General features: G+C 57.4%; 3 protein-coding genes across 4 annotated transcripts; 1 reads left to right on the top strand and 2 right to left on the bottom strand.

Moving 5' to 3' along the window:
* Nucleotides 1-15: 15 nt before the first annotated feature.
* On the bottom strand, nucleotides 16-3546 carry CFL1 (cofilin 1). Its single transcript, XM_024574332.3, has 4 exons — nucleotides 3390-3546; nucleotides 1199-1506; nucleotides 894-970; nucleotides 16-656 (listed from the first exon to the last, which is right to left on the bottom strand). Exons 1-4 carry the CDS (start codon nucleotides 3390-3392, stop codon nucleotides 544-546), a joined length of 501 nt encoding a protein of 166 aa, XP_024430100.1. The 5' UTR covers nucleotides 3393-3546; the 3' UTR covers nucleotides 16-543.
* Nucleotides 3547-5682: 2136 nt separating this feature from the next.
* On the top strand, nucleotides 5683-11224 carry MUS81 (MUS81 structure-specific endonuclease subunit). Its single transcript, XM_024574305.4, has 16 exons — nucleotides 5683-6029; nucleotides 6130-6259; nucleotides 6466-6581; nucleotides 7084-7182; nucleotides 7283-7351; nucleotides 7499-7584; nucleotides 8156-8302; nucleotides 8470-8565; nucleotides 8680-8801; nucleotides 8891-8988; nucleotides 9542-9658; nucleotides 9751-9846; nucleotides 10058-10186; nucleotides 10264-10367; nucleotides 10886-10969; nucleotides 11061-11224. The coding sequence occupies exons 1-16, from the start codon at nucleotides 5895-5897 to the stop codon at nucleotides 11125-11127; spliced, it is 1695 nt and encodes a 564-aa protein (XP_024430073.2). The 5' UTR covers nucleotides 5683-5894; the 3' UTR covers nucleotides 11128-11224.
* A 634-nt stretch (nucleotides 11225-11858) lies between these two features.
* On the bottom strand, nucleotides 11859-21451 carry EFEMP2 (EGF containing fibulin extracellular matrix protein 2). 2 transcript variants are annotated; one of them, XM_053924390.1, is made up of 11 exons: nucleotides 17993-18165; nucleotides 17552-17669; nucleotides 17276-17324; nucleotides 16455-16661; nucleotides 15735-15860; nucleotides 15333-15449; nucleotides 15066-15185; nucleotides 13614-13733; nucleotides 13402-13528; nucleotides 12960-13155; nucleotides 11859-12157 (listed from the first exon to the last, which is right to left on the bottom strand). In XM_053924390.1, the coding sequence occupies exons 2-11, from the start codon at nucleotides 17660-17662 to the stop codon at nucleotides 11996-11998; spliced, it is 1335 nt and encodes a 444-aa protein (XP_053780365.1). In that variant the 5' UTR covers nucleotides 17663-17669; nucleotides 17993-18165; the 3' UTR covers nucleotides 11859-11995. The 2 variants fall into 2 exon arrangements, with proteins under 2 accessions (XP_053780365.1, XP_053780364.1); XM_053924389.2 differs by lacking the exons at nucleotides 17276-17324; nucleotides 17552-17669; nucleotides 17993-18165 and adding an exon at nucleotides 21376-21451.
* Nucleotides 21452-21581: the final 130 nt, after the last annotated feature.

The raw sequence follows: 21581 nt of genomic DNA, 5'->3' as shown, positions 1-21581 counted from the left end.
GAAACAAACATCCTCTTAAGTGAGACTTTTTATTATTATTTTTTAATCGAAGGTCCCTTACTGGTCCTGCTTCCCTAAGTGGCCATGACCAGGTGGAAAAGGGGAGGAAAACCAGGTGGCGTGGGGAGGGGTCATCTCCACAACATTCCATTTATACACGGAACTAAACAGACAAGCACAGAGTCACTATTGCGGTTAGAAGTTGGCAGCACGGGAAAGGGGAGGAACAGGTGGGGAGTTGGGGTGTCGTTAAAAAAAATACAGGCCCCTCCCAAACTGGGGTGCCTGGGGGGGACTTGGTCTGCTTCAACCCAAGAGGAATCAGAAGATCAAAAGCAGTTTGGGAAGGCCAGAACCGTCAGGGGTGAAGGGAGGAAGAAGGTCCAGGGGGTGGGGGGGCTGTTTGGCAACTGGGTGAAGGGACTGCCCTCCCCCTGCTGGGATCCCCCCAGCCCCTCCGGTCTGGCAGGAAGGGGGCAGCCTGCAACCCCCACAGGCAGGTCTCTGGCTGCCAGATGCTCCAGGCAGGGGGCTGGAGGGGGCTCACAAAGGCTTGCCCTCCAGGGAGATGACAGCACTGCCCCCCAGCTTCTCCGCCAGAGTGCAGCGGTCCTTGACCTCCTCATAGCAGTTTGCTTGTAATTCATGCTTGATCCCTGTGGGGAAGAGAAAGGGGAGTATCTGTGAGCAGGAAGCACTGGGGTGGTGGTTGAAGGGGCAGGGCGGGGTTTATGGCTGGAAAGAAGCTAATCAGAACAGATGGAAGAGTAGGTTACCTTCCAAACAAGCAGGGAAGGGGAGGGAGAGGAACCATCTCTACCATGCCAGTCACCCCACCCTGCAGCCAAGGCCTGGGCAGAAGTGCACGCGGCACCACAATTACTGGTCCTTACCTGTCAGCTTCTTCTTGATGGCATCCTTGGAGCTGGCATAGATCATTTTGCTCTTAAGGGGTGCAGACTCAGGGGCCCTGGGGGGAAACAGAGAACATGCAGCAAAGTCCACTCCAAGTCTAGGACGTGTCCTTGAGCTACAGATGACTTGGAGAAGCATTTGAGCTGGCCCTTAGCATTCGAGCTTCTATCAAGACTCCCCTCCCCAAAACACATACCTCTGGTTAAATAGGAGCCACAGAGTTCCCATCCTGAGAAAGGGGAGTGGGGCAGAGCTAGGACAGGTGACTGCATAAGGAGCTCACCAGAAGATAAACACCAGGTCCTCCTTCTTGCTCTCCTTGGTCTCGTAGGTTGCATCATAGAGGGCGTAGCGGCAGTCTTTGTCCGGCAGCATCTTGACAAAGGTGGCGTAGGGGTCATCTACAGTCTGGCCCACGTCACCTACCAGGATCTCCTTGCCCTCCTCCAGGATGATGTTCTTCTTGTCTTCACTCAGGCAGAAAAGCACTGCCTTCTTGCGCTTCTTCACCTCCTCTGGTGTGGAGGACTTACGCACCTTCATGTCATTGAACACTTTGATGACTCCATCAGAGACAGCCACACCGGAGGCCTGGGGGATGAGCCACACAGATCTCGTAAGGAAAAGGTTTGTGGCAGTCAACCTGAAACCCCTCCTATGCTTTCTTAGAAGACCCGTCTGGATGCCAGAATAGTACAGACCTCAGCCCCGAGAGATCACTAATCCTCTTCCCAAAACGAGTGTCCGATTTTCCACCCACACCACTGTTAAAGACCTCTGATCACCTAATTCAACATCATCGCTCCTCACCCTAACATCACATACGCTAAAATGTAAAGACCTGGGAGAAGCAGAGCTTTGGCTCTGATCTGGGCATGGAATCAAAAGACCCCCAAAGGCTACTGACTTGTTTCTACTCACAGTACTCAATTTCAGCTTTTGGATGAAAGTGCTGAGTCAGAACTTCAGATAGGTGAAGGGGACACAGACACCCACATCAGTCATCTCTTCTAGAAAGAGCCAGGACCCCACACAATGCTAAATGGGACACCAAAGGTGCTTAACATTTCTAGCAAGTTCATCGGAACTGCTCCATGCAGTTAGTACATTCCTCAACCCTGCTGGAGTCTTCCTCAACCAAGGCAAAAATTACAACCTCTAATTATGACGCTACACAACTCCCTGTTGTCTGGAATAAATATAGGCCCCAAAAGCCGTTAATAGAAGTAAACAGAACAAAGTCAGCCGCCCACAGTCCTTGAGCACCTTTTAAATTTCTATTATGGGTCGTGTTGAGGGACACCCGGAAATGCAGCTACAGTCCACGGTGAAATCTGCGGTGCCCCCCCTCCCGGAACTGCAGAGGAAGCCGGACACGTGACTCAGCCGCTTCCGGAGTAGGCGGGGGGAAAAAGGTATCAGCTAGGCTCGGCCTCCTTTCTGAAGGAAACCCCTACCCAGAGGCAGTAGCACCTCCAGAACACTACCCCAAGAAATGCCCTATTCCAGCCGGTATATCAGCCCCTACTGCGGACCGGAGCCGGGCAAATTACACGACCTTCTGTACTCGCAGCACACAAGGGGCGGGGTGGTTTCCGGGCGGTGGCCGCCTGGGTCACTTCCCTAAACGCGGCTCCACCCTCAGGCCCCATCCGGGAAAGCCCAAGGCCCTTTCTCATCTAAGGCTTTGGGCCGAGTGGCCAGCCCTGAATGTGTGCGCAGGCGCCGACCCACAGCGCCTTTCCAGCCTTTGCCGAGGATACAGGACGCAGAACCCAGCTGGCTTTATGGACTCACACGCTCTGGAGCATGACCGTGGCCTCTGTTGGTGTCCGCTCCATATCGCCCCGTGCAAGCCCCTAATCCCAGGCTCCCGCGCTGGGACCCCGCCGCCTCCACATCCCGCTAGCTGCGCCGCCTCCGCTCCTCCTGGGCGCAGACATCCCTACCACCTGCTCTCGAAGCAGACCCGCCTGCCGAGGGAGGGTGACGCGGAGACAGGAACAGCCCTTGGGTGGGGCGCGCGTGCCAAGACCGCTCGCGCGCTTTTCCTCCGCCGTCCGCGGGCCGAGTTAGGGCACCGCCAACTCCCGTCGAGTGCGCGTTCCCGGGAACCGACTCACTTCGGCCCCGCTGTGGTGCGCGACACCGGTTACTCTGCGAGAAGCGAGCTCGCGCGCGCCCCGGCCCCCTCCCCCACGGACGGTGTCCGCGCGGGCGCACCAGCGGGGTGGGGGAGGGGAGAAAACCCAGGGGGCGCGCGAGCGACGTTCATACTAGCCCCCCCCCCCCCCCGCCAGACGCCCGCGGGCGCGCACGCGCGTCCCAGTGCCGACCGCCCCTCAGCACGAGACCCTCATCCCGCTCCGGGCGCTGGGGGAGGGGGTGCCCATCTCGCTCCCCCTTTCCCTCCCGCGAGCGCAAGCGACCGATTCGCAGCCGCCTCCGCTTGGGCATCGTGGCCTGGAGCTCACCATGTTTCCGGAAACGAAGAGGAGATAGCGAGAAGAGCTTAGGAAGACGGGAGCCGCTGCAGCTGCTGCCGGGATCCGACTGAACGCGGCCTCTCTCGGCCCCTTCCGTTTAGTATGATCCGCACAATGAGGGGCGGGGCGGGCTTCCGGCGTTCCTCCTTCGGGCCGACGGGTAATGAAGTTCGAGGGTACTGCACCGCCCTCTAGCTCGCCCTTTTTCGTCAACTGGCCACATTGCATACTGGGAAGTGTAGTTTGGGAGAGGCGGGGTTATGGCACGGAGCACGAGCCTATTGGTCGAGTTTCCCAGGAAACGCTCTGAGCTTAGAAAGGCCCGGGTCTTTGGCTCTTGGTAATGAATCGAAAATGAGCCCAGACTTTGCGGCTCTTCACCCCTTTGCGACATGGTTTTTTCTAAGATCCATCTTGGCACTTCTGGGCCCCTTGGTCTGAAAATTTTGAGTAAATTAGTATTTTCTTTTCTGAATTGAAGCAACTATCCCATGGGCCTGGAATCCAGTCCTCGAGCAAGGAGAATCACAAGTGTAAGGCGCCTTCCATCAAATAAGCGTTCATTGAGCACCCTCCATATGCAAAGCCATGCTTGTCTCCTAAGAGGCCATGTGCAACTTCAATAAAATAAGAATAAAGGAAAGGATACAAAGTAATCTTTGAAAATAGAGCTTTGTTCTTGTTTTAAATGTTTGGCAAGTCCACGAGGCAATAAAGGGAAAAGGGCAGGATTTTGTGCATTCAGTTCAAGGATGATGTGCCTTTTACTAAGACAGCGAGAAGAGTAAATAGACATTAAATGAGACTCGAATCTCGTTCTCTAGTTGATAACCAGGAATATGGTCGATGTAACACCCACAAAAATGAGACAAGCTCCGTGGGAACGTAAGCTGCATAAAAAGAAACTGGGCTGGGGGACCCCGGAAGATTTTGTTGGCCTGGAACAATGACCATGACCTCACACTGTGCAAGTGGAGAAAACGGGGTCGCAAACAAGGGAATTAGGGCCACTGGTCCCCTAAGTGGAATAAAGGGTGTAAATGAAGAGCTGGAAAACCGTTTTTCGTGATAAGGGGAACAGCCGGGAGTGGGGTATCTCGCAGAGCATGTCGGGGATTGTAGTCGGAGAGATTACGCCGCACCGCCCACCAACCGACCTGCGCGGAGCCTCAGGTGAAGGGGACATCTCAACCCCCAGCATCCCGCTAGCGATCCTGCCAGAACAGGCTGGCTCTACCTTTTCCGAGCTTTGGAGTTTCCAAGAGCAACGAGTAGGGGGTGGGGGAATATCGCAGTTACCCTGGAGACGCGCTCCCGCCCGCTCCTAGCCCCGGGATGCCCTAGATGTCCTTATTAGGACAAGAGACTAGAGTGGGCGGGACCAACCCTAACACTGGCTGGAGGCTCCTTATAAGGCAGCAAAGGGAGGGAGGCGGGAATTCTGCGTAGGCGGGGGAGTGGGCGGAGCCTGAAGGAGCGGCAGATCCGGACAAGTTCCTCGCGACTTCCGTTTTAACTTACGGGGGTTTCTCCAATTCCCGGGCCGAGACTCTTGTGCCCAATCCAATTCTGCAATACCTGTCCTTCAGCCTGGGATCTCTTTGCATGGATTTCATCTTAAATCTCCCTGAGGGTCCCACTCTTCAAACGAGTCAGTAAAACGTCGAAGTGTTGTCCGAGCTTCTAACCCCCAGCCTGCTCCTCCAAATGTAACCACCTGCCGCTCTCAGTCACCTCCCCCACACCTGCCAGGATGCCCAGCACCTGCTACTTTTCTCTCTTCTAATTGTCCTGTCATCCTCCCCCCGTCCTTTGTCCTTCCCCGCACGTCCCCGACTTTGCACCCCTCCCCAATTGCCCTATTTTGTTTCCTCCACCCTCACTCAGCTCGGGAACATTTCTTCCGAGGGACCTTCAGCTCGTCCTGCGTTATGTTTGTGTCCTTATCCCCTACACACCTTCCTAGATATCTCTCCTGCAAAGGTATCTCTCCTGCAGAAACATCTGCACCTATTTGTGCTCCCCACCACCTCTCCGGCTCTTCACGAGCCCAATCTCTTTCCAGCCTCCTGTGCTAGGGTGAGGCTGACACTGACAGCCTCAGTTACTTGCTTAAGCACCACCCCAGCTAGACCTCCCAGCCACAGGGGGCGCTGTCCTCCTCTCTCTCGCTTGCACAAGGAAGACCGCTCTAGAATCTGTCGTGGGAGGAAGGGGCGGGTCAAGGCTCCGGGGGCCTGGGTGGGGCGCGTCCAAAAGGTTAAGAGGGAGGGGCGGGGTGGGGAGAGAGACCACAGAGACTGTACTCTCTTTAGAGTACAGGGACGGGGAGGGCAGCCTGGGCTATGCTCTATTTAGTGCCCCTCATCGGACCACGTGGTTGGAGAGCTCCCGCCCTCAGCCCTCTGAGCTAGGAGTTCGAATCCTCTGTCCAAAACTGGCGGCTTCCCAGTCCCACCGATGTGAGGCGCCAAAGGACCAGTCCTGGGGCTCATGGCGGCGCCGGTCCGCCTGGGCCGGAAACGCCCGCTGCCGATTTGCCCCAACCCGCTCTTTGTACGTTGGCTGACCGAGTGGCGGGACGAGGCAGCCAGCAGGGGGCGCCGCACACAATTTGTATTTCAAAAGGTGGGTTGCGTTCCGTCTGGGCTTGAAGGGGGGCTGGTGCTGGCAAAGCCAGACGACCGGGCCCGCCTTGACCTGGTACCGCACCCTCTACTCGCGCCAGGCGCTGCGCTCGCTCCGGCGTTACCCACTGCCCTTGCGCAGTGGCAAAGAAGCTAAGATCCTAAGGCATTTCGGCGACGGGATCTGCCGGATGCTGGACCAGCGGCTGCAGCAGCACCGATCATCGGGCGGTGAGCGCTAGGGGCGGGGGGGGGGGTCCTAGAGCCTCTCTCAGGAGCAGCCTCCGTGACCACCTGGGATACCTTAACATCCCACTCCTGTCCAAGTTACTCTTTGAGCTTGGGCTAGTGGCTGGGTCTCGCAGAGCTGGCAGCGCCCCAGACTGTTTCGCCTGCTGGATTCCGTGAGGTCCTGAGTTGACGTTCTTCTTCTGCAGGTGATCATGCCCTGGGTTCACCTAGAGCAAACAGTCCTGCCCCGGAAGGGCCACCTGCCGAAGTCCAGGACTCTTCCATGCCAGTGAAGAAGGGGAAAGAAGTGGGAGCACCAGGAGTAAGATTTTCTGGCCTGGGGGGATTCAGCAGGCTTGGGTCCCGATGGCCCCACCAGTGATGCCTGGTCTTGGGCAAATGAGTTATTCTTTCTGCTACTTATTTTTCACATCTGTAGGTGGGTATGTTGATTGATAATAGAGTCATTTGGAAGCGCTCCATGATCAAGCTATTTAGGTGGCCAAGCCCAGTGAACTGTGGGGGTTGCTATTACTAAGTTTTCTTGTCTTACCACCCTTGGCCTGCAGCAGGTGGTAGAACTGAGGCTGGGTCAAGCCAATTACACCACCTCCCCACAGGTCTCCACTGACACATGCCAGCTTTGCAGATAATCCCATCATCTGGCCTGTTTTATGGACATGGAAACTTGAGAGGCAGCTGAGTGACTTACCGGGGCCATGCAGCCCGCTGAGATAGCACCTGAACCTCAGCCCTGCCAGGGGTTCCGTCTTCAATGCACAGCTCTCTGGCTTTTGTGTTCAAAGCCCCTCTGTACCTTGCAGGTTCCAGCCAGGCCCAAAGTGGGAGGCTCTAGCGGCTACTGGCCGGCTAGGCACTCGGGCGCACGAGCAGTGCTGCTGCTGCTCTACAGGGAACACCTGGTGAGTGCTGGCTACACCTGGAGTCGGGAACTGAGGCAGAGGGGCGTGAGGCTCCTGCAGAGACTGGCCCAGGCACTCACTGACCCTGCCTTGGTTACAGAATCCTAGAGGCCACAGCTTCCTAACCAAGGAGGAGCTGCTGCAGAGATGTGCCCAGGAGGCTCCTGGGGTGAGCACTGAGGTGGGGAAGGATGGGGCTGAGCGGCTCTGGATCTGACCCTGAGCCTACCAGAGGCTGCACTTCTTGGGATCAAGCAGTGGCGTGGGGCACAGGGAGTTAGTTGGATACGCTAAGGGTTTCCTCCCCTGTGAACAGGTGGCCCCTGGGAGTGCTCGACCCTGGCCAGCCCTCCGCTCTCTCCTCCACAGGAACCTGGTCCTCAGAACACACCAGCCAGCCAGGTGGGGCCAAGTACAGAGGATGCAAGAGGCAGGGAGGGGGACCATGCCTGATATTCTGACTGGATCTATAATCACCCAGCAATTTGCAGCCTTCATAATGTTGAAGTTGGGGAAGAGAGGCCTTACCCCCAGGAGCCCACACTGTGGGAGTACCAGGAGGGTCTGAGAGACCAAGCAGTGAGGGGGAAGAGGGGTACCACAGATAATTGGAGAAGCAGAAAGGCTTTACTAAGGACGTGGCATTTGGCGTTTCTTAGAATTCAGAGGGTAGAGATGCAGGAAAGACATTCCCAGGAAAAAGGAACAGAATGAGTGAAATTGGGAGGGAAGAAAGTTTGTCTGAGACCTACTTATCGCACACTTGAGAAATGGCCCTGGGCAGGTCCAGAGAAAGCTGATCTGAGGGCCAAGACCACAGCCTGGGGCGCTGGGAACGGAAGCCACTGGGCTTATCTGTGCAGGGTCACGAAGGGGGTGGTGAGGCCAGCCTAGCTTGGGGCAGGCAGGAGAGCCTGCCAGGTGAATGAAAAGGAGAGATCTGTGTTCTGTGTTCATCTTCTCCACCTACCAGGTACTCACTGACTCCAGAGGGTCTGGAGCTGGCCCAGAAGTTGGCCGAGTCGGAGGGCCTGAGCTCACTGAATGTGGGTATCGAGCCAGAGCCAGAGGAGCCCCCGGGGGAGGAGCCAGAAGTGCCAGGATCAGCCTCAACTGAGCTGTGAGCAAGGGGGGAGAGACAAGGGAGAGTTCCAGAAATGAGGTGCACACCGCACCCATCTCCATCACCTACAGCTCAGCTGTGGCTGCCCCACTTCCACTGGGTTTGGAGGGAAACTGCCCTGGCACTGAGGTTCCATCCTCACACACTAATACCCCCTTCCCTAGTGGCGCCAGCGAAGGCAGTGTCCAGCAGCCACCACTGGAGCTGAGGCCTGGAGAGTACAGGGTGCTGTTGTGTGTGGACGTTGGTGAGGCCAAGGGGTGAGTGAGGAGGAGGGAAGTGAGGGAGAGGATGCTGGGGGTAGGAGGGAGGCGGGGTTAGGGGTGAGCATCGCTGGCCTGCCCTGACCTAAGCTTCCCACCTGGCAATTGCAGGGTGGGGCACAGGACAGAGCTGCTCCGTCAGCTGCAGAGGCTGCATGTGACCCACACCGTGCGCAAACTGCACGTTGGGGACTTTGTGTGGGTGGCACAGGAGACCAGGCCCAGAGACCCAGGTAAGGGGTATAGACGGTAAGGTGGGTGTCAGAGGCAGGCCTGGTGGGTGGGAGGACATGAGCCAACAGTGACCTTGGCCTCTCGGCAGTGAGACCTGGGGAACTGGTCCTGGACCACATTGTGGAGCGCAAGCGGCTGGATGACCTGTGTAGCAGCATCATTGATGGTCGCTTCCGGGAGCAGAAGGTGCCTTTATCAGTCTCACTGAACCCCCTACTTCCTGCCTGCTCTAGAGCCTCCTCAACGAGAAGGCCACTTCGGGGTAGCTTCAAGGCAGAACTCCAGCCATACCCGATTTGCACTGCTCCAGGGCAGCCCCGAGATCAGACTCCCTCCGGCCCCTCCAGGGACACAGCAGGTGCACAGGGCGTCTGTCTGGATTGAGGAGCATATTAAAGGCCCCTGAAGTGTCCAACCCCTGCAGTCTGGCATAAACAAGGCCCAAGGGTCCAGGAATGGAATGGCTGTTTCTCAGTACTGGCTCCTTGGCTGATCCCATAGTTGGACCACAAACGTGCTGGTGGAGGCTTGAAGAGTGGGCATCATTAAGGATGGTGGGCGGGCTTTCCATGCAAGAGTGACAGCAAGAACAAAGGTATGGAGGCCACTCTGAGACAGGAAGAAAACTAGAGGGGATGAGAGGTGAATTGGGTGGGACCAGGGTCCCATGAAGATGTTGAGTGTGACTTGACGGACAGCCCTGAACCTCCCCCCCACCCCCACCTCTCTGCTTCCCCAGTTCAGACTAAAGCGCTGTGGCCTGGGGCGCCTAGTGTACCTGGTGGAAGAGCACGGCTCAGCGCACAACCTCAGCCTTCCTGAGAGCACGCTGCTGCAGGCTGTCACCAATACTCAGGTGAGCTGGGAGGCCAGGGCCAGGCTGGCAGGGGCCCTATAGTCTGTGGCTTGGCCCAGAGCCACCTCCCTCTGGCGGGTCCTCTTGCCCAGGTCGTCGATGGGTTCTTTGTGAAACGCACAGCAGACATTAAGGAGTCAGCTGCCTACCTGGCTCTCCTGACACGGGGCCTGGAGAGACTCTACCAGGTGAGTGGGTACACGTGTCTGGTACTGGTTCCTTATCTATGCCTTGGGCCCTGGGCTCCCTCAAGGAAGGCAAGGTGAGTGAGCTCCTTATTTCTCAGATTGGCCTACTGGGGCCTAGGATTTGACAAGGACTGGCTGGGCGGGGCGGGGGGGGGGGGGCGGGTGGTGGTCCCTAAAGCTCTGGCCTGGCCTCAATCCCCTCTCCCCTCAGGGCCATACCCTACGCAGTCGCCCCTGGGGAACCCCAGTGCAGCCCAAATCAGGGGCTGGGCCCTCCCCAAATCCTCTCTGCTCACTCCTCACCTTCAGTGACTTCAACACGGGAGCCATGAAGAACAAGGTACTGCCTCTGCTCAGGTCCCCCTTAATGTTGCCCAGCCTCAGCCCACCCCTAACCCAGTCTGCCCCTGACCCCAGGCCCAGTCCGTGAGGGAAGTGTTCGCCCGGCAGCTGATGCAGGTTCGGGGAGTGAGCGGGGAGAAGGCAGCAGCCCTGGTGGAACGTTACAGCACCCCCGCCAGGTAGGCCCCCACAGAGCCCCTTAGGGGTCCATTGCCCTGCCTTCCCTGCATGGAATTCAGCTCAACCAATGCTTTTGTGGAGGGTCTGGTCCTGTGAGGGCTGTACAGACCCAGAGGCAGACAGACTCAGCTGAACCTTGGAGAGCCCCTGCAGGTCAGGTGGTGAGGAAGACAGTGCCAGCCAGAACCAGACAGTATCTCAGGTGTTTGGGGAGTCCCAGAGGGAAGCATTCCGCCTGGTGCAGTAGAGAAAGCATCCTTGAGGAAGGGGTCGGGCCATGAAGACTGGGCCAAGAACTCGAAGGACATTTGTAAGAGCAGGAAGGGAGGGCAAGCCAGATGGAGCAGGGCCTTGAATGCCGGGATCAGGAAGTACAACAGTGGTCCTGACTCCCTTAACCAGTGCTGACCCCCTTGCTGCCTATCTCCCATGACTTTGTTGGCCCAGGCTGCTCAGGTGGGCCAGCAGTCAGCCATTGGCAAGCCTTCAAAACTCAAATGCCCCACCCCCTCCCCAGCCTTCTGGCCGCCTATGATGCCTGTGCTACCCCCAAGGAACAGGAGATGCTGCTGAGCACCGTCAAGTGTGGGAGACTGCAGAGGTGAGGCAAGGGACAGAACCTGGAGGGAATGGCTGGGGCCAAAGTTGCCCGTGATCCGGGACCTGACCCTCGTTAGCCTCTCTCCATGCAGGAATCTGGGGCCTGCTCTGAGTAAGACCTTGTCCCAGCTCTACTGCAGCTATGGCCCCCTGACCTGAGCTGTACCACAAGCCGGACCCCAGCCCCCATCTTCCCAGGCTAGCCAGCCTTTTAACCAGAAGCTTTTGGGCTACAATAAAAATCTAAGTGTTCGCAGCTTCATGTGTTATGGAGGAGACACCAGGCCCCTGGCCTTATAAAATATCCAGGCGGTTTGTAAACTGAGCCCCTCAGGACGCTGGAGTTTGCTGGTGGAGCACTGAGACTGGCAAGGGAGGTGGAGTCGGGGAGGTGTTGCAACTTTGAATCTATTTTGTCATCAGAGGGTCCCTGGTCAAATAACATTTCCTTTGTTAAAAGGTTCTGTAGCTTGGGGGGAAAGGCTTAAAAAGCAGTAAAGGTCCAATTGCCTCATTTTTTGGATTGGAAAACTGAGGCCCAGGGGGAGCTACTGGGGTTTGTCCAAATTGATAGTTTGAGGCCAAGGTAGGATTAGAAGAACCCAGGGCCTCCCAGCACTGCCTAGAGCAGGGTTTCCAGCCCAGCCCAAATATCTGCTGGGGCCTGGAGTCTGCAGCCTCCTTACCTCCTCCCTGCCCAGGGTGGTTCTGATGCCTATGGTAGACCAATCCCAGCCTTGGGAACACAGCTCCCAACTTCTGTCAGTGGGGTCCCCTCGGCCTGAGCCGACCCCTGCTTTAGGCGGACTTGGCCCGCCTCCCACGAGCCTGGCCCGTCCCCCATTCTGGGGTTCACTACAGTGTCACCCACCCACCTCAGCCACCAGGACTCCTTCGTTCTCCCTTTATTGCCTTTCTCTCTATCCTTCACAATAGCACCCTCCCTTTTAGCAGAACACCATCATCCCTGAACCCCAGGCTCCTTGGCTACAGGGACCTCCCCCTCCCTGAGAGCTCTCCCCACTCGTCAGAAGGTGTAGGCCCCCACGAAGACGGTGAGTCTCAGTACAGAGCTGGCCCGGTAGCTCATGAGGGAGTTCATGGTTACCATCTCGAGGTCCAGCACATACTCCCGGGGGCCTGTCACAGGCCGGGCGAGGACCAGCATGGCGCTGACGTTGTTGATTTGCTGCAGAGCACAGTGGGTGGGGGGACATGTAGGTTGCGTTAACTTGCATCCCAGGACTCTCCACCAGCATCACCTCCCCACCCCATTCTGCGCTCACAACCATTTGGCTGAGAAGTAGAGAGCCCTGGCCAGGCTGATCCCAGGCTGTCATCTGGCTCTGTGACACCCTTGATATACCCTGTACCCAGGCTCCGCCCTCAGGAATCTTCCACTGGTGCTCTTCCCACACTTTTCAGCTAGGTCTTTTGTCTGACTAGGACCAACTGATGATTGAAGGCCAGGTGTGAGACTTTGGGGAGTGGCGGGGCCTTTGGTGACCTGGAGCAGGCAGACTCCCCTTCACAGCTTTAAGTTTCAGAAGGAGAAACAGGCTCTGGTACCAGGCAAACTCTGGCAGCCCTCTCTCCTAACAGCTCCGCCAGCAGAGCTGAGTCTGGCCCCAGGCCCCCACACCAACGCTGCCCCTCTCTCTCCACTTGCTTGGCCTTCCTGGACTCTGCCTGTAAGCTCAGAAACCCTCTCATGCCAGTCACTTGTTCTAAGGGTGAAGGGATTGGGGCCAGATACAGAAACCAGCAGGGGGACTCAAACCCCAGTGTCTGAGTGCCTCGTTAGAATTACATTTAACAACCTGCAGTTTGCACCAAGGGAATTTAGAACACCTCTACCTTTCTACAGAAATTCCACCTCCAGGGGTGGGGCTTTGAGAAGAGGCGGGGCAGGGTGGCATAACCGAATCTCCCACTTAAGGTTTTTTGGAATTCAGTGTCATTTGAGGGGTAGGGTCAGGGGAAAGCCTTACCCTGATGTAGAAGTCCCCCTGCGAGTTGCCTGCACGGATCTGAAAGGCATTGTAGGCGCCGGGGTAGACGGAGGTTGCTTGGATCTGGAACACATCAGCGGGCACGCTCCGCTCTGAGGTGATGCTCATGTAGCGGTGCACGATGGATGAGGGCTGCTCCCGGCACAGGGGGTTGGAGACTGGGCAGAGACAGCGACTAGGGGTCCCGAGAAGGGGACATGAGTGAGGTCTTAGCCCATTCCCCAAATTTGGCCCACTCTCAAACGATTCCCTTTTAGGGAATCCCAAAAGGATCCTCCCACTCCTAGAACAGTACGCATGGTCGTCAGGAAGGACTGCAACTCCCATCAGCCCTCGGGGCACTTGCTAGCCCGAACAGACCCCAGCCACCAGAGAGACCAGTGGGAGTTGTAGTGGGAGGCATGGCATCGTGTTAACTCACTTGTCGGACACCTGGACATAGGGCTCCACACAGCGGTTGGTGTCCACACAGCGGTAGCCCCCATAGAAGTTGATACAGGTTTGGGCCTCAGAGCACTGGTGTGCGCCAGATTCACACTCATCAATATCTGTGCCAGGGAAGAGGGGCTGGAACCTGGACATCAGGCCACCAACCCCTGACACCCCCCTGCCCACTCCACCTGGACAAACTACCTTGGCAGAGGCGGCTGGCCAGCAGCTGGTAGCCCTGCGGGCAGTGGCAGGAGAAGCGGCCTGGCTCGTTGACACAGCGGTACTGACAGAGATAACTGGAGTAGCTGCACTCATCAATATCTGAGGGAGGGGAGGGATGAAGACTGCGTCAAGGGCAGTCCTCTCAACTCAGTCCCACAAATGTTCACAGAGAGTGCCTAGCCTCCTGTTAGGCTCAGTGTGGGGAAGGCAGAATGGGATGAGACAGATGTTCGGAGCACAGTAGGGGCGAAGCAAATGTGAAGTCTGCCGACCCCCAGCTCCCGGGCTTACGGCCCCAGCACTGAAAGACGGAGCCACATGGAAGCAACAAAGGCTTGGTTTTAAATCCTGCTGGCTAAGCTTTGGAAACCTCAGTTTTCCTGTCAATAACATGAGTAGGTTAGACCAGGGGTCCCCAGCCTCCCGTCCCGAAACCGCCAACTCCCTCCTGCCAAGGTCCCTGGAAAAATTGTCTTCCATGAAACGAGCCCCTGGTGCCAAAAAGGTTAGGGACTGCTGGTTAGATTGACTGAGCCTTGAGGGCGCAGGCTGCTCTGGTTTCCAGTAATTTGCCCCATTTCTGCAACCCACAATCAGCCCAAGCACGCAGTCACCCCTATAAACTGGGACCTGCACAGGCAGGAGCCCAGTTTTCTACTCTGGTCTCCCCATGATCAGGGGAGCCAGGCACCAGTGGGGCCTCACTTGGCAGCAAAGCATAGCATGAACAGGGTGCGTGGCCAGGCAACTGGCATGAGAAGTCGGGTGGGAGCCCTGGTGGTGTGCCCTTGGGCACGTCACTTAACCTCTTTTGTTGAAGGACTTTATACCTACTATTTGCTTGTAAGCTTCCCAACAAACCTTGAAGGAGAGCTCAACATCCTCATTTTGTAGAGAAAGGGGAAAAATCATACTTACCTCATAGGATTGTTGGCAGGATTAAATAAGGCCAAGTATTTACGTAAGGGAAGTGCCCTGCACAAGGATGGTTCTGGATAAATGGTATTCACTTTTTAAAGTGGAGCTGCTTGCCTGTCATCGTTTTCCCACTTAATTCTCAAGACAATCCATTTTACAGATGAATAGATTTAGAGAGAAGAGGGACCTGTCTCCACTTGTCACAATCCAGGATTTGAACGCAGGCCAGCCCGACTTGCAGGGAGGGAGCTGCCCACATCCTAGCTCAATCTCCCCACTGAGCGTCAGTGGGGCCTGAACTGCTGTCCTCTGTGCCTTTCCTACTGGGATGGGAGTTGTGGCGGGCAGGCCTGTGGGTGCCCTGCAACCAGCTAGGGGTGGAGTGTGTAGGAGGTAACATGGGTGCTGAATGAACGGAACCTGGAGGCATCAAATAGAAGACCACATGGTGGGAGGCACAGCGTGACGCAGGGAGACCAATGGAGGAACACTTGGCAGGGGCGGAGCTCTCACCACTGCAAGAGAAGCCATCCCGGTGCAGCTCATAGCCCTGATGGCAGCGACATAGGAAGGTCCCATAGGAGTTGATGCAGCGCTGCTCACAAGGGGCTCCCATGTCACACTCATTCACATCTGGGGGTGCCAGGAAAAATGAGAGGAATGAGAGCCAAGGAGCACTCGAGAGTCCCCATTTCACCTGTTTACCTGGGCTGCTCAGGAAGGGAGCTCCTCACCCCACACCACCCTGTCCAGGACCCAGACGGCCCAGCCCAGCCTCACCCACACAGGAGCGGTTGTTGGGCCCCAGCTGGAAGCCTGGCTCACACTGGCAGCGGAAGGAGCCGGGCAAGTTCACGCAGCGGTGCTGGCAGTAGCGGTAGCGGCACTCGTCTATGTCTGGGATGGAGGCAGGGGAAGGAAGGCAGAGGGCAGAGGTCAGGTGGGCCCAGGCCAGCTGCAACTCAAGGCTTCGCCACCCACAGTCTTGTCTGTGTCTGGGGGCTGGACTCGGCCAGGTCAGCCAGGACTCACACATACACCCGTGCAGTGCTATCTCTGGTGACCGAGGTGGCAGGGGCCTGGGGTGAAGCCTGGGGGTGGGTTGAAATGGGGATCAGTGCTAGGGTGAGAGCCAGGCCAGGGGCACAGAGCAGAAACTAGCAACATGGCTCCTGGACTCACCCACACACTCGGGCCCAATCTTGCGGTAGCCGTCGGGGCAGGTGCACTGGTAGGAACCGGGCAGGTTGTGGCATTGCTGGCTGGGGCGGCAGTCGTGCAGGAGGGCCTCAGCACACTCGTCCACATCTGTGGGCAACACTGCTCAGCCCCTGCCCGGGAGCCCACGCACCACCCCACCTGACACACACCTCGATGTTGGAGGACCCAGGTCAGGAACCACTCACATGGGCATGTGGGTGACGCACCCCCAGAACAGGAACACATGGACTAGACCCCTCCCAACAGCACAAATAACAGTCCACCAGCCTGGAAGCCAACAGGAAAGGCAGCCCTAACCGTGAGAGCCCAAGCCGGAGAAGTACAGGAAACAAGGCCCTACCCACACTCCCAGGAGCACTAATTCCAGGGCCTTCCTCCAAGGTCCCTGCTGCCCAGGGATGGGGCCAGATCAGGAACGGGGCAAGGGGCAGAGGCTAAGAGGCAGAGTTCTTGCAGTATGTCTGCAGCAATGGAGGGGAGGGTCCCAGAGGCTGGCTAGGACAGTGGGACAGGAGCTGGGACCATCTGTGGCAGGCCCCTCACAAAGTGAGGATCTGGCCGACGGACCAGATGGTATCCCAGTGGCCCAGAGGAGGCCTTTGAGCAAGGGAAGAACATGAGGTCTGAGTTAAGATGCAGTGGTAGCAGAATGGCAAACCTCTGTGCCAGGGCGACCCTTACCCACACAGCTCTCTTGCTCATCAGGCTCATAGCCTGGTGGGCAGGGGTTGGGGTGTTGAGCAGGGGGCACTGGTGGTGGTGGTCCCTCGCTGTGCAGGTCGTTGATGACGGCAGCCGAGCGGGGCAGGCACAAGTAGCCCCCATAGTGGTTGATGCATTTCATTTCCCCCTTGCAGGCCTCGGGGATGGTCAGGCACTCGTTGACATCTGCAGAGAGGGGCCTGCTGGGCACAGCCAGTCTCCAGGGCTGGCTGTGGAGGGGGTGGGAGGCGGGAGCCCAGCCTGGCCTTCTCTAAGCTATGTGACCCAGGCAGGGACTTCCCTCTCTACTCCACAAGCTAAGGCTGCCTGCCCAGGACCCCTCCCAGGAGTCTGCCAGGACTGATGGTTAGGTGGCTGTTCCACAGTCACCCCCATTCTCTTGCCCCTAAGAGAATCTCCATCCCTCCCTGAAGATCTGACCTTGGCTCAGCCCAAGAGTGATGTGCAGGCCTCCTTATACATCCTCACAGACACTGCCCTCTTGGGATGTGATGGGACACGGCTGGGTAGGAGACAGCATGCCTGGGGCAGTGCCGGGTGGCTCTCCTGCCTACTCAGAAGTGGGGGCGGGGTGTCCTGGGTTTCTCTGAGAGGGAGGGGCCTGGATGGCTTCTCTACCCCTGGCTGAGCTGCCTCCAGAGAGCCAGAGCTGGCTTTGGCGAAACAGAGCTGGGCAACAGACAGGCCATTGGCCTCCTGCGGCAGGCAGCTCTTGCAGCTGGGGTTGCAATCCCTATCCAGGTTCCTGGGGGGTGGGTCAATCCCCCAGGCACACTCACCCCGGCAGTGCTGGCTGTCAGGGTCCCACTCATAGCCATCTGTGCATTCCTACAAGGGGACCAGTGGTGGCCAGTGTTCACCCCCTGCCCCCTCCAACTGACCAGGCCAAGACCAGGGCCCTTAGCCTAGCCACCCTCCCGAGACTGCTCCAAACAATGGCCCCAGTTGCTCCACCAACCAGGGGAGGGGAGAATCTTCCCCAGCAGGCACCCCAGGATCCTCGCCTCTGTGTCCCTGCCCAGCCCAGCCCAGGCCAGTGGCCCCACGGTCCCCACCGTGTAGCTGTCAGGCTCCTCCGAATCCTGGGGAGACGCTGCCCCCAAGAGCAACAGCAGCAGCGCCCAGAGCAGTAGAGACCCGGGGAGGCAGGAGGCGAAGGGGAGCATCCTGGGACTGGGAGGTGGTGGGCAGGGGTCAGGGCGCCCCTGCCACGGCACCCCCATTCCCTGTACCAGGACTCAGAGCCCTGGCCCCAGCCGCCGCCCGCTCAGCACCGCACTTAGGACCCCGGAGTCTCCCAGGGCGGAGGGCTGACTCCTCACGCAGGCCGGCTCCTCAAGCACGCCGGGGTTCAGGGCCCACTCGCCCAGGGCCGCCCCGCCCCCGCCCGGTCCCACAGTGGCGCGGGCAGACGAGCGCGGGCCTATCTGCTCCTCGCTGACGCCGACTGGGCCGAGGCTCTGGCTCGCTCTTTCCCCCCACGGACAGCCACTCACTTGGGCCCGCGACGCCCCCGCGGCCCGCGGCTCCGGCGGCTCGGCTGGCTCCGGCAGTGCCTGCGGGCAGACGGACGGGCAGACGGCGCAGCTCCCTGGACGCGCAGCCCCAGGAAGCGCCCCCCGCCCGCCCGCCTGCAGCGGCGCGGCCCACCCCGGCGCCTCCGCCCGCCCCTCGGCGGATTCCTGAGCCCGCGCCAGGGGGAGGGACCCCGACCCCCCGCTTCTCCGCCCCTGGCCGGCCGCAGGCCCCCGCCCGGTCCCCCGCGGCGCCGCCCGGAGCCGCCTCTCGGCTCTGGGCCAGGGTGCCGTAGCGCTAGATCCTGGTACCATTGGCCCTGATACCAGGCCCCCAGACTCACCCGGGAGTCCCCAGGCCCTCACTTTGGGCACCCCAGAATGTCACACTGCGCACCCAGACCCCTACCTAGTCCGCGCCCCTAGAATTCCATCCTGTGCACCCACATCTTAATGTGGAGGCCCCCAGACTCTTGCTGAGACTCCCAGGATGTCATCCTGGGCTCCTAGAGCTAAGCTAATACTGGGGCTACCAGGTCTCCACTTAGACCCTACAAAATTTTCTTCGGTGCACCCGGAAAGTCACTCCGGAAATACTAAAACTTCCTTCAGGGTCTCCAGACCCTCGCCCAAGGACGAGACGCTCCCAGGCCCAGAACTGTTCATCTCTGTTCCCTCTCCCCTCCATCACCAGGGCTGTCTTCAGCCTGGTGGTCCCTTCATTCCAGGTCAGCCTCCACGAGCCCTCGATCCTCGAGATTACAACAGTTTGGGGGCGGGGGCTGCAGTTCCCTTTTGGCCCGGAATGAATGGAAGCCCCTGAAAAGACGGACAGTGCCAAACATGAGCGTGCAGGACGCCAGGATGTTGTGCCAGAGCCTCCCCAGCCCTCCTCCCATCCGCGTTCCCTAAGCCCCCGGGTCTCCGCCTCCTCCCCCAAGAGAAGGGTGCGCCTTGCGGGGAGGAGTTTGGGCGGAGCGGGCTCCCAGGAAGGGGCGGGGCCTCTCTTTGCGCACGTCTCTGGGAGGAGCCGGACGGGAAACGGCCGCGTGTCCCAGGATCCCCCGCCTGGGGGCAGGCGGCAGTTCGCCGAACCCTCCCTTCCCTTTCTTACAGGTTTATCCTCACTATCGCTCCGAAGGCAGCCCTGCCAGGGGAGGGGGTGTGCCTAGGAGGGGCCGTTCCTAGGAAGGGACATTTCAGTGGGTCCCAAGGTGAGCACTAGGTTCAGGGTGAACTGGAGAGCGTTTCCCCCACCCCCAAATCCTTCCCAGCTGCTTGGGTGAGGAGGCTAAAAATAATAGCTGTTTAAACCCAAAAAGATAGACATTAACAAGTGCTGGCAAGCAAAAGGAGAAAATGGAACCTTCATACAATGTGGGTGGGAATGCAAGATGCTGCATCACTTTGGGAAAATTCTGGCAGGTCCTCAACATGTTACATGACCCAGCAACTTCACTCCTAGGTATACACCCAGGGAAACTGAAAACTCGTCCACACAAAAATAATGTAGAGAGCAACATTATTCATAAGAACCAGAATGTAGAAACCATTTCATATCCAGCAACTTAAGAATGGATAAACAAAATGTTCCTGAGTGGATAAAAAAATATGGTGGAATATTATTCAGCCATAAAGAGGAATAAAGGACTGATATGCGCTACCACATAGATAAACCCTGAAAACGCTATCCTGGGTGAAAGAAGCCAGGCACAAAAGGCTACATGTTCTGTTTATGTGACAGCCGGAGTAAGCAGATCAGGGAGACAAACTAGGTTAGCCTTTAGCAGGGGAAAAGGTAATGGGGAGTGACTGCTAATGGGTGTGGGGTTTCTTTGGAATGATGAGAACGCTCTGAAATTAGATAGTGGTGATTTGATGATTGCATCATAATGCAGATACACTAAAAAACACGGAATTGTCCACTTTACAAGGATGAATTTTATGGTATGTGAATTACCACATATATCTCAATAAAGCCGTTATTTAAAATAATATGAAAATAGCCCTGGCTGGTGTGGCTTAAAGGATTGAGTGCCAGCCTCCGAACCAAAGGGTCGCCGGTTCAATTCCCAGTCAGGGTACATGCCTGGGTTGCCGGCCAGGTCCCCAGTGGGGGGGCGCTAGAGAGGCAACCACACACTGATGTTTCTCTCCCTCTTTTTCTCCCTCTCTTTCCCTCTCTAAAAATAAATAAATAAAATCTTAAAAAAAAAAACACACACAAAAACTAAAATCTCCTGACCTCGTGGGCTTACATTTACGGAGTGGATCACTGAGGGAGGCCACCCAGCCCCACACACCCAGTCTCCTCCCCCAAATTTCCACAACCCCCAGCACCACAGAGACAGATTTTGCGACACCCCCCTTGGCACTCATACTGAGACCTCAAGCTGTGAGGGCTGATGACGCACACGGGGCCTTAGTCACAGGTCACACACAGTCCAAGGCTCGCTTCGGGCATGTGACTGGGGTCTAGAACCATGGAGCCTGGTGCCGATCTGTGGATGGTCTGTTTACTGAACTTTAATAAAAGCAGCACGGCAGTTTTAGTTCCAAATACAGGAGTCCCTTGGCTTGTTGTCTGGGATGGTAGTCTGGGGGGAGCAGCAAAAGGGACAGATTCCTAATGAATGAGGAAATGAGGTTGTGAACACACGAATAAATGAATTCTAGGATCGGAGCCCTTCTACATTCTCCTCCCTCCCACCTGCATGGAACCCCTAGAAAATGAGTTTCTTCTCCTCCATCTCTGGTCTTGGGGGCCTGGTTCCCAGCCTGGATGCTCACAAGGGAGAGCCTCAGCCTAAGACCCCTTATAACCGAGGCAGCAGTGACACATGTACCTCTGCCCAGCCCTTGGCATCACAGGCTTGGTCTTGCTCTGCCTGAGATAGATGCCAATCCTCCTATCTTTCTGCACCCTCATCCCCACGCAGATTGTGATGGGAAGGGCATAAGGAACAAAAGGAGGTAGGAGTCGCCGCTGGCTGTCCCCTCTCCTTGCACCTGACACTTGCATTTCCCTGTTTAAAACCCATGACAACCGATTGTTCAGTCAACAACACCCATCAAGCCTGCTCCGAGCCCAGCTATGTCCTGGGAGCTGGGGGCACAGGCACCACAGACACTTCTGGTGTGTTTGGAAGGAGGATGCCAAGCAGGCGCAGACACAGCGGGGGCTCAAGGGGTGCAGGTCACACCAGAGGATGGGAGAGCAAGGAGGGCTTCTTGGAGGTGACCCTTGCACTAAAGAAGTTTTATAGAATAAGCAAGAGTGCTTCCCCTAGGGCGTACTGACCACCCTCCCTCCACACCCTGACAGTGGTCAGGGGCCTGTGGCTCCCATAGCCCCCCGGGCTTACCCGTCACAGTAGTGATGGCTTTATGTCACTGCCCTCTTAGGACCTGTCTCCTCCTGTTTCCTTAAGGACAGATCCGTCTCGGATCCCAAGAATTGCCCAGAACAGGGTGGGCAGAGAGCCTCTGTTGAATAAAGGAAAATGGGGGGTAGGGGAGCATAAGCAGGCAGAGGGCTACACAGACACAAAAGCTCGAGTGCCTTTTGCTT

This window comes from Desmodus rotundus, chromosome 5 (assembly GCF_022682495.2).
Source record: "Desmodus rotundus isolate HL8 chromosome 5, HLdesRot8A.1, whole genome shotgun sequence".
Classification (NCBI taxonomy): Eukaryota; Metazoa; Chordata; class Mammalia; order Chiroptera; family Phyllostomidae; genus Desmodus; species Desmodus rotundus.
This window is presented reverse-complemented; position numbering and strand designations above follow the sequence as displayed.

Bases quoted from the DNA above. Each gene is read 5' to 3' on its own strand.
- CFL1 (XM_024574332.3), bottom strand. The intron at 971-1,198 runs GTGAGCTCCTTA...GTTTCCCCCCAG, and splicing joins GACCTGGTGTTTATCTTCTG to GGCCCCTGAGTCTGCACCCC. The intron at 657-893 runs GTAAGGACCAGT...TCTTCCCCACAG, and splicing joins CATCAAGAAGAAGCTGACAG to GGATCAAGCATGAATTACAA.
- MUS81 (XM_024574305.4), top strand. From the start codon at position 5,895: ATGGCGGCGCCGGTCCGCCTGGGCCGGAAACGCCCGCTGCCGATTTGC. The intron at 8,802-8,890 runs GTAAGGGGTATA...GCCTCTCGGCAG, and splicing joins GACCAGGCCCAGAGACCCAG to TGAGACCTGGGGAACTGGTC. The intron at 8,989-9,541 runs GTGCCTTTATCA...CTGCTTCCCCAG, and splicing joins GTCGCTTCCGGGAGCAGAAG to TTCAGACTAAAGCGCTGTGG.
- EFEMP2 (XM_053924390.1), bottom strand. From the start codon at position 17,662: ATGCTCCCCTTCGCCTCCTGCCTCCCCGGGTCTCTACTGCTCTGGGCG. The intron at 15,861-16,454 runs GTAAGGGTCGCC...TGTTGCCCACAG, and splicing joins TGAGCAAGAGAGCTGTGTGG to ATGTGGACGAGTGTGCTGAG. The intron at 15,186-15,332 runs GTGAGGCTGGGC...TGGCACCCCCAG, and splicing joins CAACAACCGCTCCTGTGTGG to ATGTGAATGAGTGTGACATG.